Raw genomic sequence first — 19,719 nt, 5'->3', positions numbered from 1 at the left:
TGTATGTATAAAACAAACTCTCTAGAGTAATGAAATAATTTTTTTATAGTTTAAAACAGAGAGAAGAGGGACTGGAGTGATTACATAATGGGATAGGCATTTGCCTTGCATGTGGCCGACCTGGGTTTGATCTGCAGCATCCCATATGGTCCCCTGATCATGACATAAGTGATTTCTGAGAGAAGAGCCAGGAGTAATCCTTGAACGTCACTGGGTGTGGCCCCAAAACCAAAAAATTAAAAAAAAATAGAAAAGGGAAGGGAAGGAAGAGACAGGGAAGAACAAGGAAGGGAAAAGAAAAGGAAAATAGAAGAGGGGAGAAAAGAGATGGGGAGGGGAAGAGAGAAGAAAGAAGGGAAGAGAGAAGAAAATAATGGCTGCTGATACTTCCCAGGTAACCCAGTCTAGGATACCTCTATGACTTCTCAGAAAGGAGGGGGCCAGGGGCCAGAGCCATAGTGTGTGCAGCTGACCCAGGACAAACCTGGGTTTGATCCCCAGCGTCCCATATGGTCCCTCAAGCCAGGAGCATTTTCTGAGCATAGCCAGGAATAACCCCTGAGCATCACCGGGTGTGGCCCAAAAACAAACAAACTAAAAAAAAGGAGGGGGTCAGATTCTCCTTTTTGCATGAACTATAGTGATCCAATGCCACACCGACGCCCTCCAACAGAAAAGGCCCAGCTCCAGACTTGACCTTATCAAACTTCCAAGGCACATCACAACACCTCAATATCTTGTAGTGTCAGCACAGTAATTTTATAAGAAATCTAATGGAGGGGCCGGGCGGTGGCGCTAGAGGTAAGATGCCTGCCTTGCCTGTGCTAGCCTTGGACGGATCGCGGTTCGATCCCAGGCGTCCCATATGGTCCCCCAAGCCAGGAGCGACTTCTGAGCGCATAGCCAGGAGTAACCCCTGAGCGTCATTGGGTGTGGCCCAAAAACCAAAAAAAAAAAAAAGAAGAAGAAAGAAAAGAAAAGAAATCTAATGGAACATTTCATAGTAATCTACCCACCTCAGTGAGCTTAACCATTAGCTCAGATGACTCAACTAACTTTAAGTTACAGTCCAGATAATCTTTAGACACTGATTTTGTTCATGCATGGAGAGATATAACAATTTTTTGTTTGTTTGTTTTGTTTCATTTTGTTTTTGGGCCACACCTGGCTCTGTGCTCAGAAATTGCTCCTGGGAGGCACAGTGGGCCATATGGGATGCTGGGATTCGAATCACCATTGGTCCTGGGTCAGCTGCTTACAAGGCAAACACCCTATCGCTGTGCTATCTCTTCAGCCTGAGATATAACAATCATTTCTAATTAACCTGTGTTGATCTAAAATCTGATAATTTAAGTTACCGTTGTGTTGTAACAAGCAATATAAAGTACATTTGTTTGTGCCTGCATGGAGGCAGGCTATGGTAATGGGTGAGGGACTGGGGATACTGGTAAAGGGGTGGTCACACTAGTGGTAGATTTGGTGTCTGAACATTTAATGCCTGAAATAACTGTATTGTGAAAACTTGGTAAACTGTGTTATAATAAAAATTAGAAAAAAAGAGAAGAGAGAAGGGGAAAGGAAAGGAGAGGAGAAGAGAAGAGGAGAGGAGAGGAGAGGAGGGGAGGGGAGAAGAGAAGAGAAGAGAAGAGAAGAGAAGAGAAGAGAAGAGAAGAGAAGAGAAGAGAAGAGAAGAGAAGAGAAGAGAAGAGAAGAGAAGAGAAGAGAAGAGAAGAGAAGAGAAGAGAAGAGAAAAGAGGAGAGGAGAGGAGAGGAGAGGAGAGGAGAGGAGAGGAGAGGAGAGGAGAGGAGAGGAGAGAAGAGAAGAGAAAAGAGGAGAGGAGAGGAGAGGAGAAGATGGGAGAGAAGAAAGAGAAGAGAAGGGAGATGACAAGAGGAGAAGAGGAGGGGAGAAGGGAGGGGAAGGGAAGAGAGGAGAGGAAGAGAAAGAGGGAGGAGAGGAGAAAGGAGGGGAGGAAGGGGAGAGAAGGTAAAGGAAGAACTGTAAAAGAGCATAAGCTTTCAATTTAAAGGCAGAGAAATGTTTGTTGAAAGCAATTCCGTTTTTAAATGCATGTAGTCAAAAGTGTTTGTTAGTATGTTCACAAATTGATTCATTTCAACTCCTGTGCCTTCCCTATTCAAGTGATGAACTCTGATACATGAATTCTCCTAAAATGAGGGCAGGTGAAAGCATCAAGTGCAGAAAAAACTGGGTACAAGCCCTATTGCATTTGATTCCTTCCAATAAAGCAAACAGTTTGAAAAATGACAGGACAGGACTAGGCTTATGTACCCCTGGCTGCTAGTTGATAGGGCCTTGGAGAGAGGATTGCTTTTTATGGGAAATTGCAGAAAGCCTGGGTGGGTCTCTTTTGGAGGGATCTGGCTTCTTTTGGGTTGACATGTGCTTAGAGGATGGTGAGCCAGCCAAGGAGAAAATATTCAAGAGAAGACCAGGTAAGGAGCTTACTGTGAGGATTTTCCCAAGGAGAGTGCCTGTAAATCCAAAAAATGAGGAAATGAGGACAGATCAGGTTCTGTCAAGTAATGTAGGGTGATCTACTTGGGAGGGGTCAGCCAGGATGAGCAAAGAAAGAATGACTTCAGGGACTGGACACAGTTGGGCTCAGGTCAACATCCTCCAGTACAGAACAAGAGGTCCCATGGGTTCAAGTACTTCTCCCAAGACAGAGGCCTCTTTGTATGGAGCCTATCTAGGGGGACAGCTCAAAGCCAAACAGATTATATGTTAAGTTTGATTTTTGGCCACACCCAGTGGTGCTTAGAAGTAAGTCACTCCTACAGGTGTCAGGGATAGAACCCAGGCCTCCTGCATACCAAGTAGGCACCTCACTCTTTGAGTTCTCTTCAGCCCCTAATTTACATGTGAAAAGTCTGAAACATCAGCAACCTGTCTGAGTTGTCTGGGAAGTAGGGTCAACTTAGGCAGGAAAGCCTGAAAGAGAAATCAACTAAGGTACCTCTGTGTACATGGATTGTGAAATAGCAGCTACTCTACTAATACACTTAATTTCATGACTGTCATTATAAAGACACTTAGATGCATGGACTTAGAAACATTGGGAATTTGCTTTACAAATTTGCTTTACAGATAGAGTTTAACAGGAGGAAAATAGCACAGAATTAAAGTTTGATTTTCCAGTACAACAGAGTCCCTTGAGAACTGCCAAGAGTGATCCCTGAGCAGTGAGGTGCAGCCTCCATGCAAGAGAGCAATATCAAGGAGTTACCTTTCTCTGTTTTCTTCTAGAATTTTTATAGTTTTTAAATTTATAGTCTAGTCTTTAATTCATTTTCAGTTAATTTTTGTGTCTGGTGTAAGATAATTGTCCATTTACTAAATAGACCATACTTTTTTTCCTGATGTATCTTGTCCTCTTTATTATTAATTAGTGAAGCTTATCTGTGGATTTATATCTTTTTTTTTTTTTTTTTTTGGTCACACCTGGCAGTGCTCAGGGGTTCCTCCTGGCTCCATGCTCATAAAATCGCCCCTGGCAGGCACGGGGGACCATATGGGATGCTGGGATTCGAACCACTGTCCTTCTGCATGAAAGGAAAACACCTTACCTCCATGCTATCTCTCCAACCCCTGGGTTTATATCTGTACTCTATTCTGATTCACTGATCTTTGAGTCTATTTTCAAGCCAATACTATATTGTTTGGATTACTATAGCTTTTTTTTGTTTGTTTGTTTGTTTGTTTTTGGGCCACACCCAGCATTGCTCAGGGGTTACTCCTGGTTGTCTGCTCAGAAATAGCTCCTGGCAGGCACGGGGGACCATATGGGACACCGGGATTCGAACCAACCACCTTTGGTCCTGGATAGGCTGCTTGCAAGGCAAATGCCGCTGTGCTATCTCTCCGGACCCAGATTACTATAGCTTTATAAGATAGTATGAAATCTGAGAACTGATGTCTCCAGTTTTATCATTCCTTTTGGCTTTGACTATTTGATGATTTTTGTGATCACATATCAATTTTGTGGGCTTTGGCTCTATTTTTGTAAAATATTTCATTAGAATCATGATAGGGATTTGCATTAAATCTGAAGAATACTTTGAGTAATATGAACATATTAATAATATTAATTCTTCAAATCCATGAGCATGAAAAATCTCTTTCCATTGGGGGAAATGATAGTTCCTAAGAGGTATTCTGGGAGCTGAGAGAACCTTCCTAGACATTTCTGGCCAACTACACCAGCAATTCAATGCAAGAGCCTAAGGATGCCCTGCAGTACCGTGGAAGAGTGTCTGGCAGTCAGGTTCTGTCCATTGAGAAGGAAAAGCAGAGGTCACTTGTTCAGGAGAGTTCTCCTGGACACCAAAGAGAGGAATTTAGAAGAAAGAGACAAGTGGAAATAAAGTGAGTATAAGGGTTTCTCAGAGATGGTAATGAAGTTAAGGAAGTCCTCTATCCCGGAGGCCTTTTCTGAATATTAGGAGGGACACTTCAGGTATGGCATGGGCCTGGACATGTAGCCCCTCCCCAGAACATTAATGGCCACAACACAGAGCCAGATATGATAGGTCCACTGGTACAGCTTTAGTAAAGGAACAGCTGGGTTTGGAGAGATAGTACAGCAGGTAAGGTGCTTGCCTTGCACTGAGCTGACATAGTTTTGATCCCTGGCATCCCAGATGGTCCTCTAAGCACCTCGAAAAGTAATTCCTGCATACAGAGCCTGGAATAAAACATGAGCAGTTCAGGGTATGGGCCTCTCCACCCAACTCTATTTTACCTTAGAGTTGCTGTTGTATCTACCAGTTGGCCTGCCAAAATATGTTGCAATGAGACTTATCAACCTGAGATTCTTGATGACAGCAAGTCAAAATAACTTATAGAACACCTTACGTCTTCAGTGATATCATTTTGTTTAGATGTGGGATCTTTAAAATAAAAGAAATAAAACTCTGAATGCACTTAACTGATTAATGGTCACCAGGAGGAGGAGTAGGTGAAATCGTGCATGGGACCAACAGGCATGAACTTCCAATTGAAAAATAAATGATTCATGAAGATGAGATGTATATTAGGGGATTAAGTAAAAAAATTACACTGTAATTTTGAAATGTGCTAAAGTCATAGGCACATCATTGTAATCATCACACAAATGTCCTATCACTGTGGTGTGAATGTAACTAATACACTGTAGCATATCAATTATGCCTCAGATTAAAAAAATGAATAAATAAATAAACAAGTTTTCTGGAAAAATGTTTGCAAAGTTCTGAAAGAACGCAGTCAAAAGTTCTGAAAGTCAGCACACTCCTCAATCAACACCTCTTTCAAGGGTAAATAAAGGTGAGGAAAAGCATCTGCAGTTTCAGGTGTAGAAAAAAATTAGTATAATGAATCCTGCAAAAGTTGTTGGGGTTTTTTGTTGTTGTTGTTGTTGTTGTTGTTGTTGTTTTGGGCCCACACCCAGCCATACTCAGAGCTTACCCTTGGCTCTGTGTTCTGTACTCAGGAATCACTCCTGGCAGACTTGGTAGGCCAATGGGATGCTGGGATAGAACCCAGGTTCAGCTGCAGGCAAGGCAGGGGTCCTTCTTACTCACTGTACTATCTCTCTGGTCCCTGCAGAGGATTACTTAAAAGGAGATTCAGCTAAGACAGAAAGAATTGGTTTTATGTGTGATGTGTGTGGAAGAGCACAGAGTAAAATTAATATACAGAGCATCAGTTAATTTTATATGGCTTTAATGAGGGAGAAATTATGGCCCTGATATCAGTGATTGCCTCAGCATTCCTGATCAGCTTAGCAGGGATCAATCAGGCAGGATATGGATACACTTTGATGTGTCCTAGAGAATGATGCTCTCCACTGCTGCCTGTTGTGTATGTAAACATTTTTATGGGATTATTATGTTACTGACCCTCCCCTGATCGGTGATTGTGCCCTACCCTAGGGTGTGACCTGGCATTCCCACCCTAGGGTGGTACCTGATTCTGATCCCACCATTGGGTGGTACCTGATCCCACCATTGGGTGGTACCTGATTCTGGGGGATAAAAGCAAGGGTCTGTGGAAGGTGAGGGGCTTTTTTCCTGGGGCCTATTCTTAGGCCTTTTGGCTTCGGCCTCTTCACGGAATAAAGAGTTGTTTTATTCGGAAGCCTGACTGCCTGTTGGCTTTCTTTCCGCCGCATTCACCTCAGAACCGCCGGCTGAACAGGGTAACAGTCGCGTGGTCCGAGCTGGAGGAGAAAGGCCTCATCCTCCATCCCTCCATCAGTCAACCTCATCAGGGGCTGATTTGCAACACTGCCCCCACAAGATCTCTTGTAAAGGACTCCTTAGAATAGTTAGTGTGGTGATAGGCCAGGAAAACTTTAATTCCCAACTGTGAACAGTTGGCAAAAGGTGCATGACAGAGCACTATACACCAGCTATCCTCAAAAAAAAAAAAAAAAGATGTTTCTCATGTTTCTGGAGGCTTGCAGTTCTAGATCAAGGTTGAGTCCAAGATGAGTTTGGTGTCTCCTGATGTTGCCCTCTTTGGCTTGCTGATCACGGTCTCCCTCTTTATGTAACTGTGTCCAACACCCCCCCCCTTCCCCTTATAGGATCCCAGTAATATTGTATGATCCCATCTTAACTTAATCTCCTCCCTTAAGGCCCTACCTCTACATTCAGTCACTTTTTAAAAAATTGGTTTTGGGGCACTTGGCAATGCTTAGGATATATGCATGGCTCTGTACTTAAATGTTATTCTTGGAGGGCTCCAAGAATATAGGGTGGTGGGAATCAAATTCAGGTTGGCTGGTGCATGGCCCTACCTGTTATACTATATTGCTTTGATATCCCTTCAGTCTCACTATGTAGAACCAGGAGTTAGGACTTCAACTCCTTAGCTTTGGGAAAGTACAATCGAGGCCAAAGCACCAAATTTCCACACCAGAGATTACAAGTGCTTGATTTGGGGCTGGACACCTAGTTCAGGGCTCAGGGACTCAAGGAATTAAGTTGGGTCCCTGGCACTATATGGCCACATGAACACCCTCAGGTACAGACTTGAAGGTTCCATACACTCTCAGGACAACCCTGGTGGCCTTTAGTGCAAAACATCAAGCTTTTCGCTGTTTGACAAAGTATCAAAGAAAGTGGCCTCTGACCTCCTTGCACTGCTGTGGGAGTACCCTTACCACTGCCCAGCTAAACAAAGTGGTTAGACTTGTCCCAAGCACTATTAAAGATGTAGATGCCATTGTAAACAAAAACAAAACAAGTCAGGATGTCCTTACTCTGGGGCACAAAGATCATATTTCAGAGTAACCTGAGGGAAACTAGAGATGTGAATAGAAGGAAAAAATGCTTGATCTGTAGTTTTGTTTATTTATACCTTGTTTTATTTTGAAAAAGACAAGAAAGGAAGGGACTCCCAGATCAATAAGTACATAAAGGACATGGTACAGTACAGACATCCTGAGAGTCCTTCACCCTCACACTGCTTCCATACTCCCCTCATTGGACTTTGCCCACCATGGAGGACACATCTTTATGATGTCTAGTGTCCATGAAATGGGGCAATTAGTAGATAACCCACGGCACAGTAAGGTAGCAAGAAGCTACCAAAATCAGTATTTTTCCAGGGCATCTGAAGGAAGGAGATGTGTAGACTGGCAGATTTAACCTTTCTATTAAGAAACAATACAAAAGCAGAAGAAACCTGGGGTCAGCAATAGAGCACCTGCCTTCTAACATAAGGCCAGTAAAGTCAAGAATTCAGTCCACAGCAGTGCCCCATATGCTGGAAGGCAATATTCATCTCTGGGACACAGAAACAAAAAGCTGTCAGCACTGCAACCATTTGTCCCCTGGCAAGCACTGCAACTCAACATATGCATACCAACATTCACAGAAGCAATGTTCAGTGAATGCCACCAAGTAAATATATACAAGCCTCATTCCAAAAATAACAAAAGGGAAAGGAAAATAACTTTGGGAGGGTGAAAGCATGAAAAACCAGAAAAATCCAATAGAAAACACTAATTTCAGTATTCAGAATGCACCAGATACTTATTAAACAAACACCCAATACTTGCCAAACTATATGCTGATCAATGGAGGTAACACTGGTGGACAAGTGTTTAATAAATGTACCAAACACACACAAAGTGCATGTCCATTAGTTTTATATAAGACTTGCAAAACAAATATTTTATAGTTGGGGAAAGTGGGCAAGAGAGGTTATTTGTTCCTTGTTCAAATCCAAGCAAGGAAGAAACACTGCTGATGGTTAAAGTCAGAAAAAACTGGCTGATTCTAAACTTCATACTGGTTAAAACCACATGATTCTGGCTTAAGATATTTGGAAGCTGAGCAAGGAAGTTTTGAAGTCCTTTACACTAGATATTTAGATAGGCTGAGGTCCATAATAAGAGTTTATTATGACTTTGGTTTGGCTTGGTTTGGTCTGATTTGCAGTCACACCCAGTAGTTCTCAGGGTTGACCCCTAGCTCTGCACTCAGGAAACTCCTGGTGGTTCTCAGTAGACTATATGGGGGGGGGTGGGGGGGGGGGGGAAACAACCACATGCAAGTCAAGCACTCTACCTGCTGTACTACCACTCCAATTGGCCCACAAAATACATTTAATTTTAAAATGAAGCAATCAGTGTTATCTTAAGTGTTTTCAGAAATCCGGTTGCTTTCTTAACAATCACGAAAATCTGAATGTAAAAAGGTGTCAAGCCCTTAACTTCTCCAAGTTGTCCATGGGAGGAGCTCAAGGAATTCCGGGTCTAATTTTCTGAGCTGTAAAATGAAGAAATAAGTTAGGGTAGAGATGTGCCTTCAGCACTTCCTCAGATTTGGCACCCAAAGATCTCTCGCTAGTGACTTTTGTCACTTAAACCACCTAAAGTTTTTTCACAAGGTACAGGAAATGCTCGCAGACAAAGCTTAACACATGGGGCCTGAGCAAGAGCACAGTGGGTAGGGTGTTTGCCTTGCACATGGCTGACCCGGGTTCAATCCCCAGCATCCCATATGGTCCCCACAGCCTACCAGGATACCAGGAGAGAAATCTGAGCGCCCCTGAGTGTGGACACAAAACAAAACAAAAACAGAAAAAGCTTAACACATTGGTTTGCCTTTGTTTTGAACCGAGGTAGTAGAGTAGTATGCTCTAAGCATCCAATCACATTACAAGTGCCAACATACCCACAGCCCAAGTGCCAACATCTCTTCATCATGCCATTAGGTTATTTCTCCACCTCGGTCTCCTGCCTCCACCATGGTAACCTCAGTTCTGTGGTTTAAGGGTTCGCTTTGTCTGTTCCCTGGATGTGTCCTTTATATTGCATATACGTCTCTTGAGTCACTTCTCTTAAAATGATACCTTCTATCCATGTTGCCACAAAGTGTAAGATTTCACCCTTAAACTTTTTTTTTTTTTTTTTTTTTTTTTTGGTTTTTGGGCCACACCCTGTGACGCTCAGGGGTTACTCCTGGCTATGCGCTCAGAAGTTGCTCCTGGCTTCTTGGGGGACCATATGGGACGCCGGGGGATCGAACCGCGGTCCGTCCTAGGCTAGCGCAGGCAAGGCAGGCACCTTACCTCCAGCGCCACCGCCCGGCCCCAAATGTTTTTTTTTTTTTTGTTTTGTTTTTTGTTTTTTTTTTTTTTGTGGTTTTTGGGTCACACCCAGCAGTGCTCAGGGGTGATTCCTGGCTCCAGGCTCAGAAATTGCTCCTGGCAGGCACGGGGGACCATATGGGATGCCGGGATTTGAACCGATGACCTCCTGCATGAAAGGCAAATGCCTTACCTCCATGCTATCTCTCCGGCCCCACTCACCCTTAAACTTTTAAAAGTTTGATCCCATCTATCGGGTCAACTTTTAAAATTCCCATCAGGTCTTCACAAATTCCACTGTTCTCAGAAGAGAATTCTGCAAAAAGAATTTTATGTGGCTCAGCAGCACCTTTTTATGAAAAGAGTAAGCAAGAGTTGCTTCTGAGATTCTGGAAACCACAAAGTAACCCTTTAGAAAATGCTTTATATTTATGTGTTTGCTGGTGCCAGTGCTCAACCGCTGTAGGTAAAGAATGCAAAGTCGGAAAAGATCGTCCTCATTGGAGAGGTTAGCCCTCTGGCTCAGGCTCCACATGTTTTTGAGGTCAGTTTCTAAAAATCCAGTGACCGTCGTCATCATGTTTGATGCTGCAAGGAAAGCTTCTAGTTTGCACCCCAACATAGGTGCTCTGTGCTCCCTGCAAGGAGAACCAGCGCCTCAGCAACCGAGAACATCCGGTACTGGGCCCGGGCCCAGCTCCCTTAGCTTCAGCCTCAAGCCCCACATCGCCCGGAGCCTTCCCTCCCAGGTCCAGCTAGGCTGACCCTAAACTTAATTGAGCTTTCGAGACCAAACGAGGGGCGGGGCGAAGAAAGGGGCGGGGCTTTTGGTTGAGGGGCGGGACTTTAGCAGGGCGGGAAGCGGAGCGTGAGGCGCGGAGGGGCGGAGCGGAGGAAAGCTGGGGCCGGGACCGACGCTAGGGGCGTGGCTAGGGGCGTGGCTTGAGTCGACGCGACGGGAGGCGAGGGGCGGGACCAAAGAGCGGAAGAAGCCCCAGCTCGGTGACGATAGGCGGAGCGGCTGGACGTGTGGGCATGGCCTCGGATAGATGGGCGTGTCTATGGCCGTAACAGGGCGTGGTCTTGATGGAGGGCGTGGTTATGGGCGGGGCGCGGGACTCGGTGCGGCTTCCCCTCCGCGGCCCGTGGCCGGCTGCAAGCACCTTCCCGCGGGCACAGCTGCGGGGCCGGCGGCGGCTGCAGGAAGGAGGGAAGATCGCGGAGCCTGCTTTTGGTGGGGCGCCCCCGGGACGGCCCGGCGCGGAGGGCTCGAGGTGGCGGGGCCCGGGGAGGCCACGATGAAGCCGAGCGGCGTGGACGTGGACGGGGACGAGGCGACGCCCGGCGCGGGCCCCTGGAAGGAGTGCTTCGAGGCGGCGGTGCAGCTGGCGCTGCGGGCGGGACAGGTGAGAGAGAGCCGCAGGGTCCGACCTGGCGGACGATTGGTTGGTTGGTCGGTTGGGGCAGGCGTTCTTGCAGCTGCAGCGCGCCCACTCGCAACTTGGGGCAGGAAAGTGGGATCTCGGGCGATCGATCCAGAGGAGCTTCCTTGAAGAGGGGAGATCGGGGAGCCCGGGCCCCAGGAAGCTTGCAGCCCGAGTGCAGCCGTGTGATGAGCATTTGGGGGCACAGAGCGGGAACCCGTGCGGTGGTGGGTGGGTGGGTGGGCTTGGGTCGGACGGCCGAGCTGCGATGAAAGAAAGACGCCTTTGTGCTTCCTTTTTACCTTTTCCACCCTTTTCCAGGAGCTGGGGAGGGAGGTGAGCACCGCCTATCCTGTCGTGGCTCCCCCCAGCCACCGGAATCAGGCCGGACGTCAACCCCCCCTCTGTCCTTCGGTTTGAATGATCTGACTGTAGGTGCCAGGATTTGGGCGCTGGAGAAAGTGACTTAGACTTAGATTGACTATGCAAACAAGGCAGATCTTTTCTTTTCTTTTCTTTTCTTTTTCTCCTTCCCCGGTTTTGGAGTCACACTAGGCGATGCTCAGGGGTTTACAACTGCCTCTGCACTCAGAATCAGGCTTGGTGAGTCTGGGGGCGGGGCACCATAAGGAGAGCCGCGGAGGATCGAACCCGGGTCAAATCTTTGTGCAAGGCAAGCAAGCGCCCTCCTCACAGTACTGTCGCGTTAGCATCAATCAGTTCTTTAAGGAAAATAAAAATCCCTTCCAGTCGTGAGTTCCACCCGTGTTTCTTATGGAAGGATCCTCTCTTGGATCTAATGGCCAGAACGTAGTGGGTGTAATCGCCTGGCATCAGCTCCAGCCGTGTGCTGCGCTGGCAGTTTTGTTTGGTGATCTTTCTCAAGCTGCATGAGTCTACACTGAGGTGTGATCCACAGCTAAAAAGTGTTTCCAATCCATCCATCATCAAGGGGCACAGACAGCTCCAGAAATCGTGCCTCTAGAGCTAGAAATGGAGAGCAAGCTCCTCCCTTCTCACTGGTATGTAAGTGTGTTCCTCCCCCGTGGCTTTCCTGTTTCCCTTTATAGGGCCAGACTTGGTTCATGTCCACCTGGGTTCATAAGCACTGGGTAGCAGGACAGGGTTTGACCCAGTCAGGAGGTGAGGTGGGGAAGGTGATTAACTTCACATTGGTAATTGGCTTTGCTTATTAAAATCTGTGATTGGGGGGGCCGGAGAGATAGCATGGAGGTAAGGCGTTTGCCTTTCATGCAGAAGGTCATCGGTTCGAATCTCGGCGTCCCATATGGTCCCCCGTGCCTGCCAGGAGCAATTTCTGAGCGTGGAGCCAGGAGTAACCCCTAAGCACTGCCGGGTGTGACCCAAAAACCACAAAAAAAAAAAAAAAAAAATCTGTGATTGGGTTCTGCAGATTTGGAGCCTGAAGATAGTCAGAGTGGTGGTGGTGGGCATTAGGTGTGTGTGTGGGAGGAACCAACCAACCGACGGGCTTTCTATGTCCAAATAGCATTTTCTGTTGTGGTGGAAACTGAAAATGCTCCGCAGATTTCCTGTATATGGCCATAGCGATGGTACAGTGGGTAGGGCTCTTGTCTTGCACCAGGCCAGCTGGGGTTCCATCCCCAGCACCCCATATGATCCCCTGAGCCTCACCACGATTGATCCCTGAGCTCAGAGCCAGGAGTAAATCTCTGAGCATCGCTGGGTGTCCATATTTACCCCCAAAAAAAGTTTCCCCTATAAAATTAAGCTCTGACCTTCCTTAAGTTTGAAGGGGACCCTGGCTTTGCAGGAGATAACTGCAGAATCCTCCACGCTGCTTTGAATATTAATCATCTTGCACACCTACCTGGCTGATTTTGTAAAGGGAGTTCCCTCCCCCAGGTTTTTTTTTTTTTTAAGGCACCCAAACCTCAGCCTAGAATGAAGGAAATGCTGGTCTTAAAGGGACTGTTGTGAAACTGGATCCCTTGGCTTCTTTCCCTTTTCCTCTTACCAGAGGCAGGAAATGAGGACCCCCTAGCACTGCTAGAGAGGATGATTAAAAAAAAACTGGCCAGCAGCTTCTGGTGCACCCCCCCCCACACACACACTCACACTCCCCTTGGGCCCCAGACTTCCTTTCCAGAGTAAAGGCATCTGGGTATTTAGTCACACACTTTCCTTCCCAAGGAGGAGCCAGTCTAGGATCCAGACTCTGTTCCTGCAAACCCTGGAGAGTTAGTACAGGTTTGTTGGACTTTTCCGATTTAGCTACTTGAAAAGCAAACCAAAGCTGTTGAAAGGAATTGTAATTTTATTTAACAGATATGTTCCTACAGAACTTGTGGCAGACACAGTTCAAAGGGTCTAATGGATTTTAATTAAGAAATAACTCCTGTGTTTGCAACCTGCCAACAACAATTTTTTTCTTTTTTTCTTTCTTTTTTTTTTTTTAAGAGCAGGGCCGGGGTGAAATAAGACTGCCATTAGGAGTCCGGTCAGGGAGACCCAGACTCCAGGCTCCCTCTTGGGCATTATGCTGATGTTTCCTGCCTGCCTGGCAGTGGGGGACAAAGTGGCCAGCCCAGATGGTCTATAGCTGGACAAACAAGCCACTCAGGTCATCTGAACCTTTGCAGAGAACAAATTATCTTAATGTTCTTATGGTAAGGTATGCTGAATGGGGTGCCTTTAGTCAGAGAGTTAGTTGGTGAGAGATGAAAAGGGAGCTGAGTGACTCCTTCTCAGTGCCCTCAGCTTTGGACATGGTTACTTTACCTCCTGGCCACACATATTTTCTCTCTTACCAGTACTTGAAGTTGTGCTGCCTGAGTTGCTCTTGTCAGCCACACAGGAGACTGAGTTTCTATGCTGGGTCGGGTTTTAAGGACTACAAAGTGGAAGGAGACAAAGATCACTGTTCCCTAGATCTTGTGGGCCTACGTTGGAGGTCTGGATAGCCTCAGATAATTTGCATCTACTGAGTCCGAGAGAGAGTACAGCATTGAGAGAGCTTGGCTTACTCATGGCAAGCTTGGGTGCCATTCCTGGCACCCCAAACAACAAAATATTACATCTACATCTCTCCCTCTGTTCTGTATGAAGGGCTTCTGGCTCAGAGATCTGGCCCTGCTCAAAGCCTAATTCTTTCTTTTTTTTTTTTTTTGGTTTTGGGGTTACACCTAACAGTGCTCAGGGGGTTACTTCTGGCTCCATGCTCAGAAATCACTCCTGGCAGGCTCAGGGGACCATAATGGGATGCCGGGAATTGAACCACCATCCTTCTACATGCAAAGCAAATGCCTTACCTCCACGCTATCTCTCCGGCCCCACAAAGCCTAATTCTTTTTTCTTTTTCTTTCTTTTTTTTTTTTTTTTTTTTGTGGTTTTTGGGTCACACCTGACAGTGCTCAGGGGTTATTCCTGGCTCCAGGCTCAGAAATTGCTCCTGGCAGGCACGGGGGACCATATGGGACGCTGGGATTCGAACCAACCACCCTTGGTCCATGCTTGCAAGGCAAACGCCGCTGTGCTATCTCTCCAGGCCCCACCAAGCCTAATTCTTAATTCTCTCAGCTTCCATCCCAGTCCAAAATCCTGATCAACAGCTGCCCAGTGGGAACACTATTTGTTGAAATGGGTGGCACTCATCTTTTAAGAGTCTATTAGAAAATTATACTTTCTTGGGCCAGAGAGATAGTACAGGTAATTGATTTACATGCAGCCATCCTGGCATGATCCCCAGCTCTACATATAGCTTCAGAGCACTCCCAGGTCTGATCCCTGAGCAGAGAGCTAGGAGTAAACCCTGAATACATACAGCTGGATATGTCCCCAAAACCAGAAAAAGAAAAAAAAAAATAAAGACAATTATGTTTTCTTAACTGACCTTCTCTGGGTAGATCCAGATTTTGTTGGACTTGAAGCTGAGACAATTTAGAGGGCTTCTTTTGGGGGAAGAGTAGAGCACTCGCCTTGTATGTAGCTGACCCAGGTTGGATGGCTAGCATCCCAGATGGTCTCCCAAGCCCTGCCAGGATTGATTCCCTGAGTTCAGAGCCAGGAGTAAATCCTGAGCACCACCAAATGTGGCCTCCCCATCAAAAATACAAAATTATGGGGCCAGAGAGATAGCATGGTGGTGAGGTGTTTGCCTTGTATGCGGAAGGTTGGTGGTTCGAATCCCGGCATCCCATATGTTCCCCTGAGCCTGCCAGGAGCGCTTTCTGAGCATAGAGCCAGGAGTAATCCCTGAGCGCTGCTGGGTGTGACCCAAAAACAAAATAAAAATACAAAATTACAAATTCAAAATTAGTTACAAAAAATTATTGAGAATGAGAGAAATCAAGGGCTCTAAGAATAGTACTCACATGGTAGAGCACATCCTTAGCAGTGCTTGGTGTGGCCCCCAAAACAATAAAAATGTATATAGAGGTGCTGGGAAGAGCAGCACTATTAAGAGTTATATTAGGAAGTTAGGTGTTAGGGAGTCATATTTCGCATATGCTTGAACCCAATTCAGTCCTTCGTACCATGTTCCCCTAACCTACTCTCCTTCCTGATGGATGGCCTTAGAAATACTGGTGTGGCCCTAGGGTCCTTGGAGTTTCCAGGAGTGAGCGGCACTCTCTCCTCTCACCCCTGCATTATGCTTCCTACAGTTTTTACAGAGAGAACATTATAAAATGAAAATGTTAACATGAATGGCAAAATAAATGAAGATATTTAAAGAGTTCTTCATTTTCTTTGATATTTGTTTTTTTTTTGTTTGTTTTTTTTTGGTTTTTGAGCCACACCCGGTAACGCTCAGGGGTTACTTCTGGCTATGCGCTCAGAAGTCGCTCCTGGCTTGGGGGACCATATGGGACACCGGGGGATCGAACCGCGGTCCGTCCAAGGCTAGCGCAGGCAAGGCAGGCACCTTACCTCTTGCGCCACCGCCCGGCCCCTGATATTTGTTTTTATTGTTTTTTGTCCTCACACGCCTTTACTTTGGATGGTAATGATTTTGTTTTCTAGATGAGAATAAAAAGATTGATATGGGGCCGGAGTGATGGCAAAGCGGTTTGGTGTTTGTTTGCCTTGCATGAGGCTGACCCAGAATGGACTTCATATGATCCCCCAAGCCAGGGTGATTTCTGAGCACATAGCTAGGAGTAACCCCTGAGCATCACCAAAAAAAAAAAAAGATTGATATTTAGTTTTTTTCTATAGTATGACTGCTTATAAGTGAACACTGATATTTTTTGAAGAGCTTTTTAAAATTTAAACTTGCCATTATGAAAAATATATTGGGGCTGAAGCAATAGTACAGCAGGTAGGGTGCTTGCCTTGCACATGACTGACCTAGGTTTGATCCCTGGCATTTCATATGGTTCCTGAGATCCACCAGGAGTGACTCCTGAATATAGAGCCAGGAGTAACACCGGAGCATCACTGGGTATAGCCCAGAAACAAAACGAAAAAATAATTGAATTTTTGGCATTGCCATCAAGTTTGAGAATACTGGTGATTTTTTTTTATGTTATTTGTAAGATGTGATAGAATCAGCCCCAGACTGACTTTTGACTCCATTGTTGAATCTCTTTCCACGATCCCACCTTGCCACACTAGTCCCTGTGCCTGGACTTCTTAGGTCACACCAGACAAAGTCAGTTGATATGATAGGAGAATCATTTTGGGAAACCTTCCTGCACAGGATGCTGACAACTTCTGGAGAGGTGTGACTATAAACTCCACAGAAAAATCTCGTTAAATCCCAGATCAGATTATTTTCATTCAATTTTGCTTTAGACAAAATATGCACATCCTCACTTCATTGCCTCCTCACCTAAAATATGATGGAGGGGAAAGGTGTCATAACTACTACCAGAATGGTGGATTTTGCAAATCTGAAAAGGATGTGCATGTGCAATTTTGCAAACTATTTGCTGGAGGTCCCTGGTAAAACCTAAGGTGAGAGATATTAGTAACAATGTCGGCACTCACTCTTTAGTACTCTCCGCCACTCACCTTTTTTGTTTTTTTGGCTTTACAAATGCTTTGCAAATGCTTTCAAATGGCTTTGCAAATTATTTCTCCTGTGATCTCAACTTCAAAGACAGGGCTCCTACATGGGATGTCCTTGGTGAAATGGACCTCTTAATGGCATTTTCAAAGCACAAGGTGATGTTTTCCTGCCCTCTGTCCTGTGCTCATTACAAAACACACTGTTCATGCGCACATACCCATCACCTTTCCTCTTTGTGCCAGCTATGTCTCCCAGATCTGCTGTCTCTGATATTGTTGAGATGCTTTGCTTTCCCAGCTATGGCTCCCAGAGCCGAGTCAGCCTGCTGGTGGGCTTAGCCCCAGACACCCACTGGGATAGCTTGCGTTGTCAGCATGCCATTGCTTTCAATTTGTGGCTTTTGGTTCTATTAGTATCTAATATTTCAGTATCTATTAATCTCATACTATAGAAATGTTCCCTGAAAGTATAGTCTTAGTATCTATTAATCTCACCTGGAATTCATGTAATAAAATATGGAACTGAAGCAGTAGTACTGCAGGTAAGACATTTCTATCTGCAGCACCCCATCTAGGCCCCTGCGCTCCACAGAAGTAATCCCTAAGCACAGAGCAAGGAGTAAGCCCTGAGCACAACCAGGTGTGCCCCTTCCCCACCCAAAAAAAAAAAAATAAATAAATAAAATGTTACTTAAAGGAGTTTCTTCCAAAACATCAGTGCTTGTTCCATGTCATCTTCCCACTTTCCTCCAGCAGGAATATGTTCCATTCTCAGATGTTGCCTGAGTCCATGGGGGCCTTCAGTTAATCAGAGGCAGTGCTGGATTGCTGCTGGGGTAATACAGTAATATAGGACAAGAGATGGTTACCCTCATTTTCTAAGTAATCGTTCTAGAGGCCTTATTTATGTCATGTATTTATATTACTCTTCTGGTACTATGGAGTTCCAGGTTTCCATTCTGATGCCCAGGCAGTTTGGGTCTATTACATATTCTTTATTATGTAACTTGTATTCTCCTTAATGTTTAAATAGTAAATATACATATTAACTTTTTATTTGCTAAGTTGTCTATGTGTTTCTGCTTCACCATAGGATTTTGTTTGTTTGGAGAGACTCCACTCAAGCTAGTACTATAGCACTTATTTCTGCCTTCGTGCACTCCTGGTGTAGTGCTCATGACACCATATGTGGTACTGGGTACTGAATCCTTGTCGCCTACATGCAAAACATGTGCCTTATTGCCTTATCCTATACTGTGTCTCCATCCTCTCCCCAGCCCATAGGACTTTTTTTTTTTTTTTTTTTGGTCTTTGACCCAGCAGCACTCAGGGGTTACTCCTGGCTCTACGCTCAGAAATCGCTCCTGGCAGGCTCGGGGGACCATATGAGTTGCCAGGATTCGAACCACCATCCTTCTGCATGCAATGCTATCTCTCTGGCCCCTCAGCCCATAGGATTTTTAATGATTCCCCCAGTGTGATCAAATTCTTCAGTATTTGCTGGCAAGAAATTCTCCCCTTTTACCTCCATCAAAAGCCCCCAGTCTCCAGTGACAGCAAGTTGAGACCAGCCCACAGTTAGATCATCCTGAAATGGAATGGAGTTAGTCTTTCTCTAGTGAGGTTCTGGGTCTGGCGACTGCATTTTAAGAATCACTTTTCTTAATATAATATAAATATAGGACACTCACCTCCTTCAACTCTTGAGGAAACTGGCTAAGGCTCAGATTTTAATTCTGAATAATGCTGCTGTGAATAGTCTTGCTTGGATCTTTTTTGGGGGTAGAGGGAGGAGAAAGTTGGACCACACCCAGCTGTGCTCACGGCTCTGCTGTACTGGCTCTTCGTTCAGTGCCAGATCACTTCTGGTGATGCTCAGGGGATCAAATGTGATGCTGAGAATAGAAACAAGGTCAGCAAGTGCTTTACCCTCTGTGCTTTCATGCTAGCTCCCTTGCCTAGGTCTTTTGATTGTACGTGAGCATTTCTGCCAGGGATGTATTAAAAAGACACTTGAATTATTGTGTCATCAGATGTGAGATTTTACCAGCTGGTTTCCTGGAGTGAGTGTCCCAGTTTGTGAGCCTACCAGTGTTAGGAGCCAGCCTGCTGCTTTGTGTCATGGACCACACTTGGTACCATTGATCTTTTCCATTTAATCACTCCAGTGGGTGGGAGGTGATGTTTTATTGTAGTTTTAATTTGCATCCTCCTGAGACTAATGACTTTTTTGTCTTTATTGGCTGCCTTGATTTTCCTTTTTTACTGCTGTCTTTATTTTTCCTTCCTGAGGGAAGAGGGATGCCACCTGACAGTGTTCAGGGAATAGTGTGGTGCCAGGGATAGAACCTGGGGCTGCTGCAAGCAAAGATCCTGGACTCAGAATGCTGATTCTCACTATATCCACTCAACAAATGTTTGTTGAGCCACTCTAAAAAGAACTTTACTCCAAGTGTGACATGAAGTTTTGGGCAGAGTCCTGGGTGAGGCCCAGGGGTGATAGAGGACTCCACCCTGGCTGCTTTGTGGGGCCCTCTCCCAACATCAAGAAGCATCAGACTGAATATTTGAGAAGATATCTGTGAAAATAGACCCCAGTGAGAAGCTATAGGGATAGCAGGAGGGGATATAGGGATGAAGGAGTACTGAGGCACCAAATTTTCTGTTGTGTTGGAAGTAGGTTGTGAGAGGAGC

General features: G+C 45.5%; 2 protein-coding genes and 1 pseudogene across 2 annotated transcripts in view; 2 read left to right on the top strand and 1 right to left on the bottom strand.

Moving 5' to 3' along the window:
• CIDEA (cell death inducing DFFA like effector a) overlaps positions 1-19,719 on the top strand; it is a 449,150-nt gene that overhangs the window by 353,317 nt on the left and 76,114 nt on the right. The gene's annotated exons all lie outside the window — the stretch shown is intronic.
• The window catches only part of IMPA2 (inositol monophosphatase 2), a 46,128-nt gene continuing 37,140 nt past the window's right edge, over positions 10,732-19,719 (top strand). The window contains exon 1 of the mRNA XM_049770129.1: positions 10,732-11,013. Coding sequence (XP_049626086.1) covers positions 10,906-11,013 — 108 coding nt within the window. The 5' untranslated portion in view covers positions 10,732-10,905. The remainder of the gene's footprint in view (positions 11,014-19,719) is intronic.
• Positions 17,374-17,502, bottom strand: LOC126005484 (uncharacterized; annotated as a pseudogene).

This window comes from Suncus etruscus, chromosome 3 (assembly GCF_024139225.1).
Source record: "Suncus etruscus isolate mSunEtr1 chromosome 3, mSunEtr1.pri.cur, whole genome shotgun sequence".
Classification (NCBI taxonomy): Eukaryota; Metazoa; Chordata; class Mammalia; order Eulipotyphla; family Soricidae; genus Suncus; species Suncus etruscus.
Note: the sequence above shows the minus strand (reverse complement) of the source record. Positions and strands in the feature narration are given on the sequence as shown.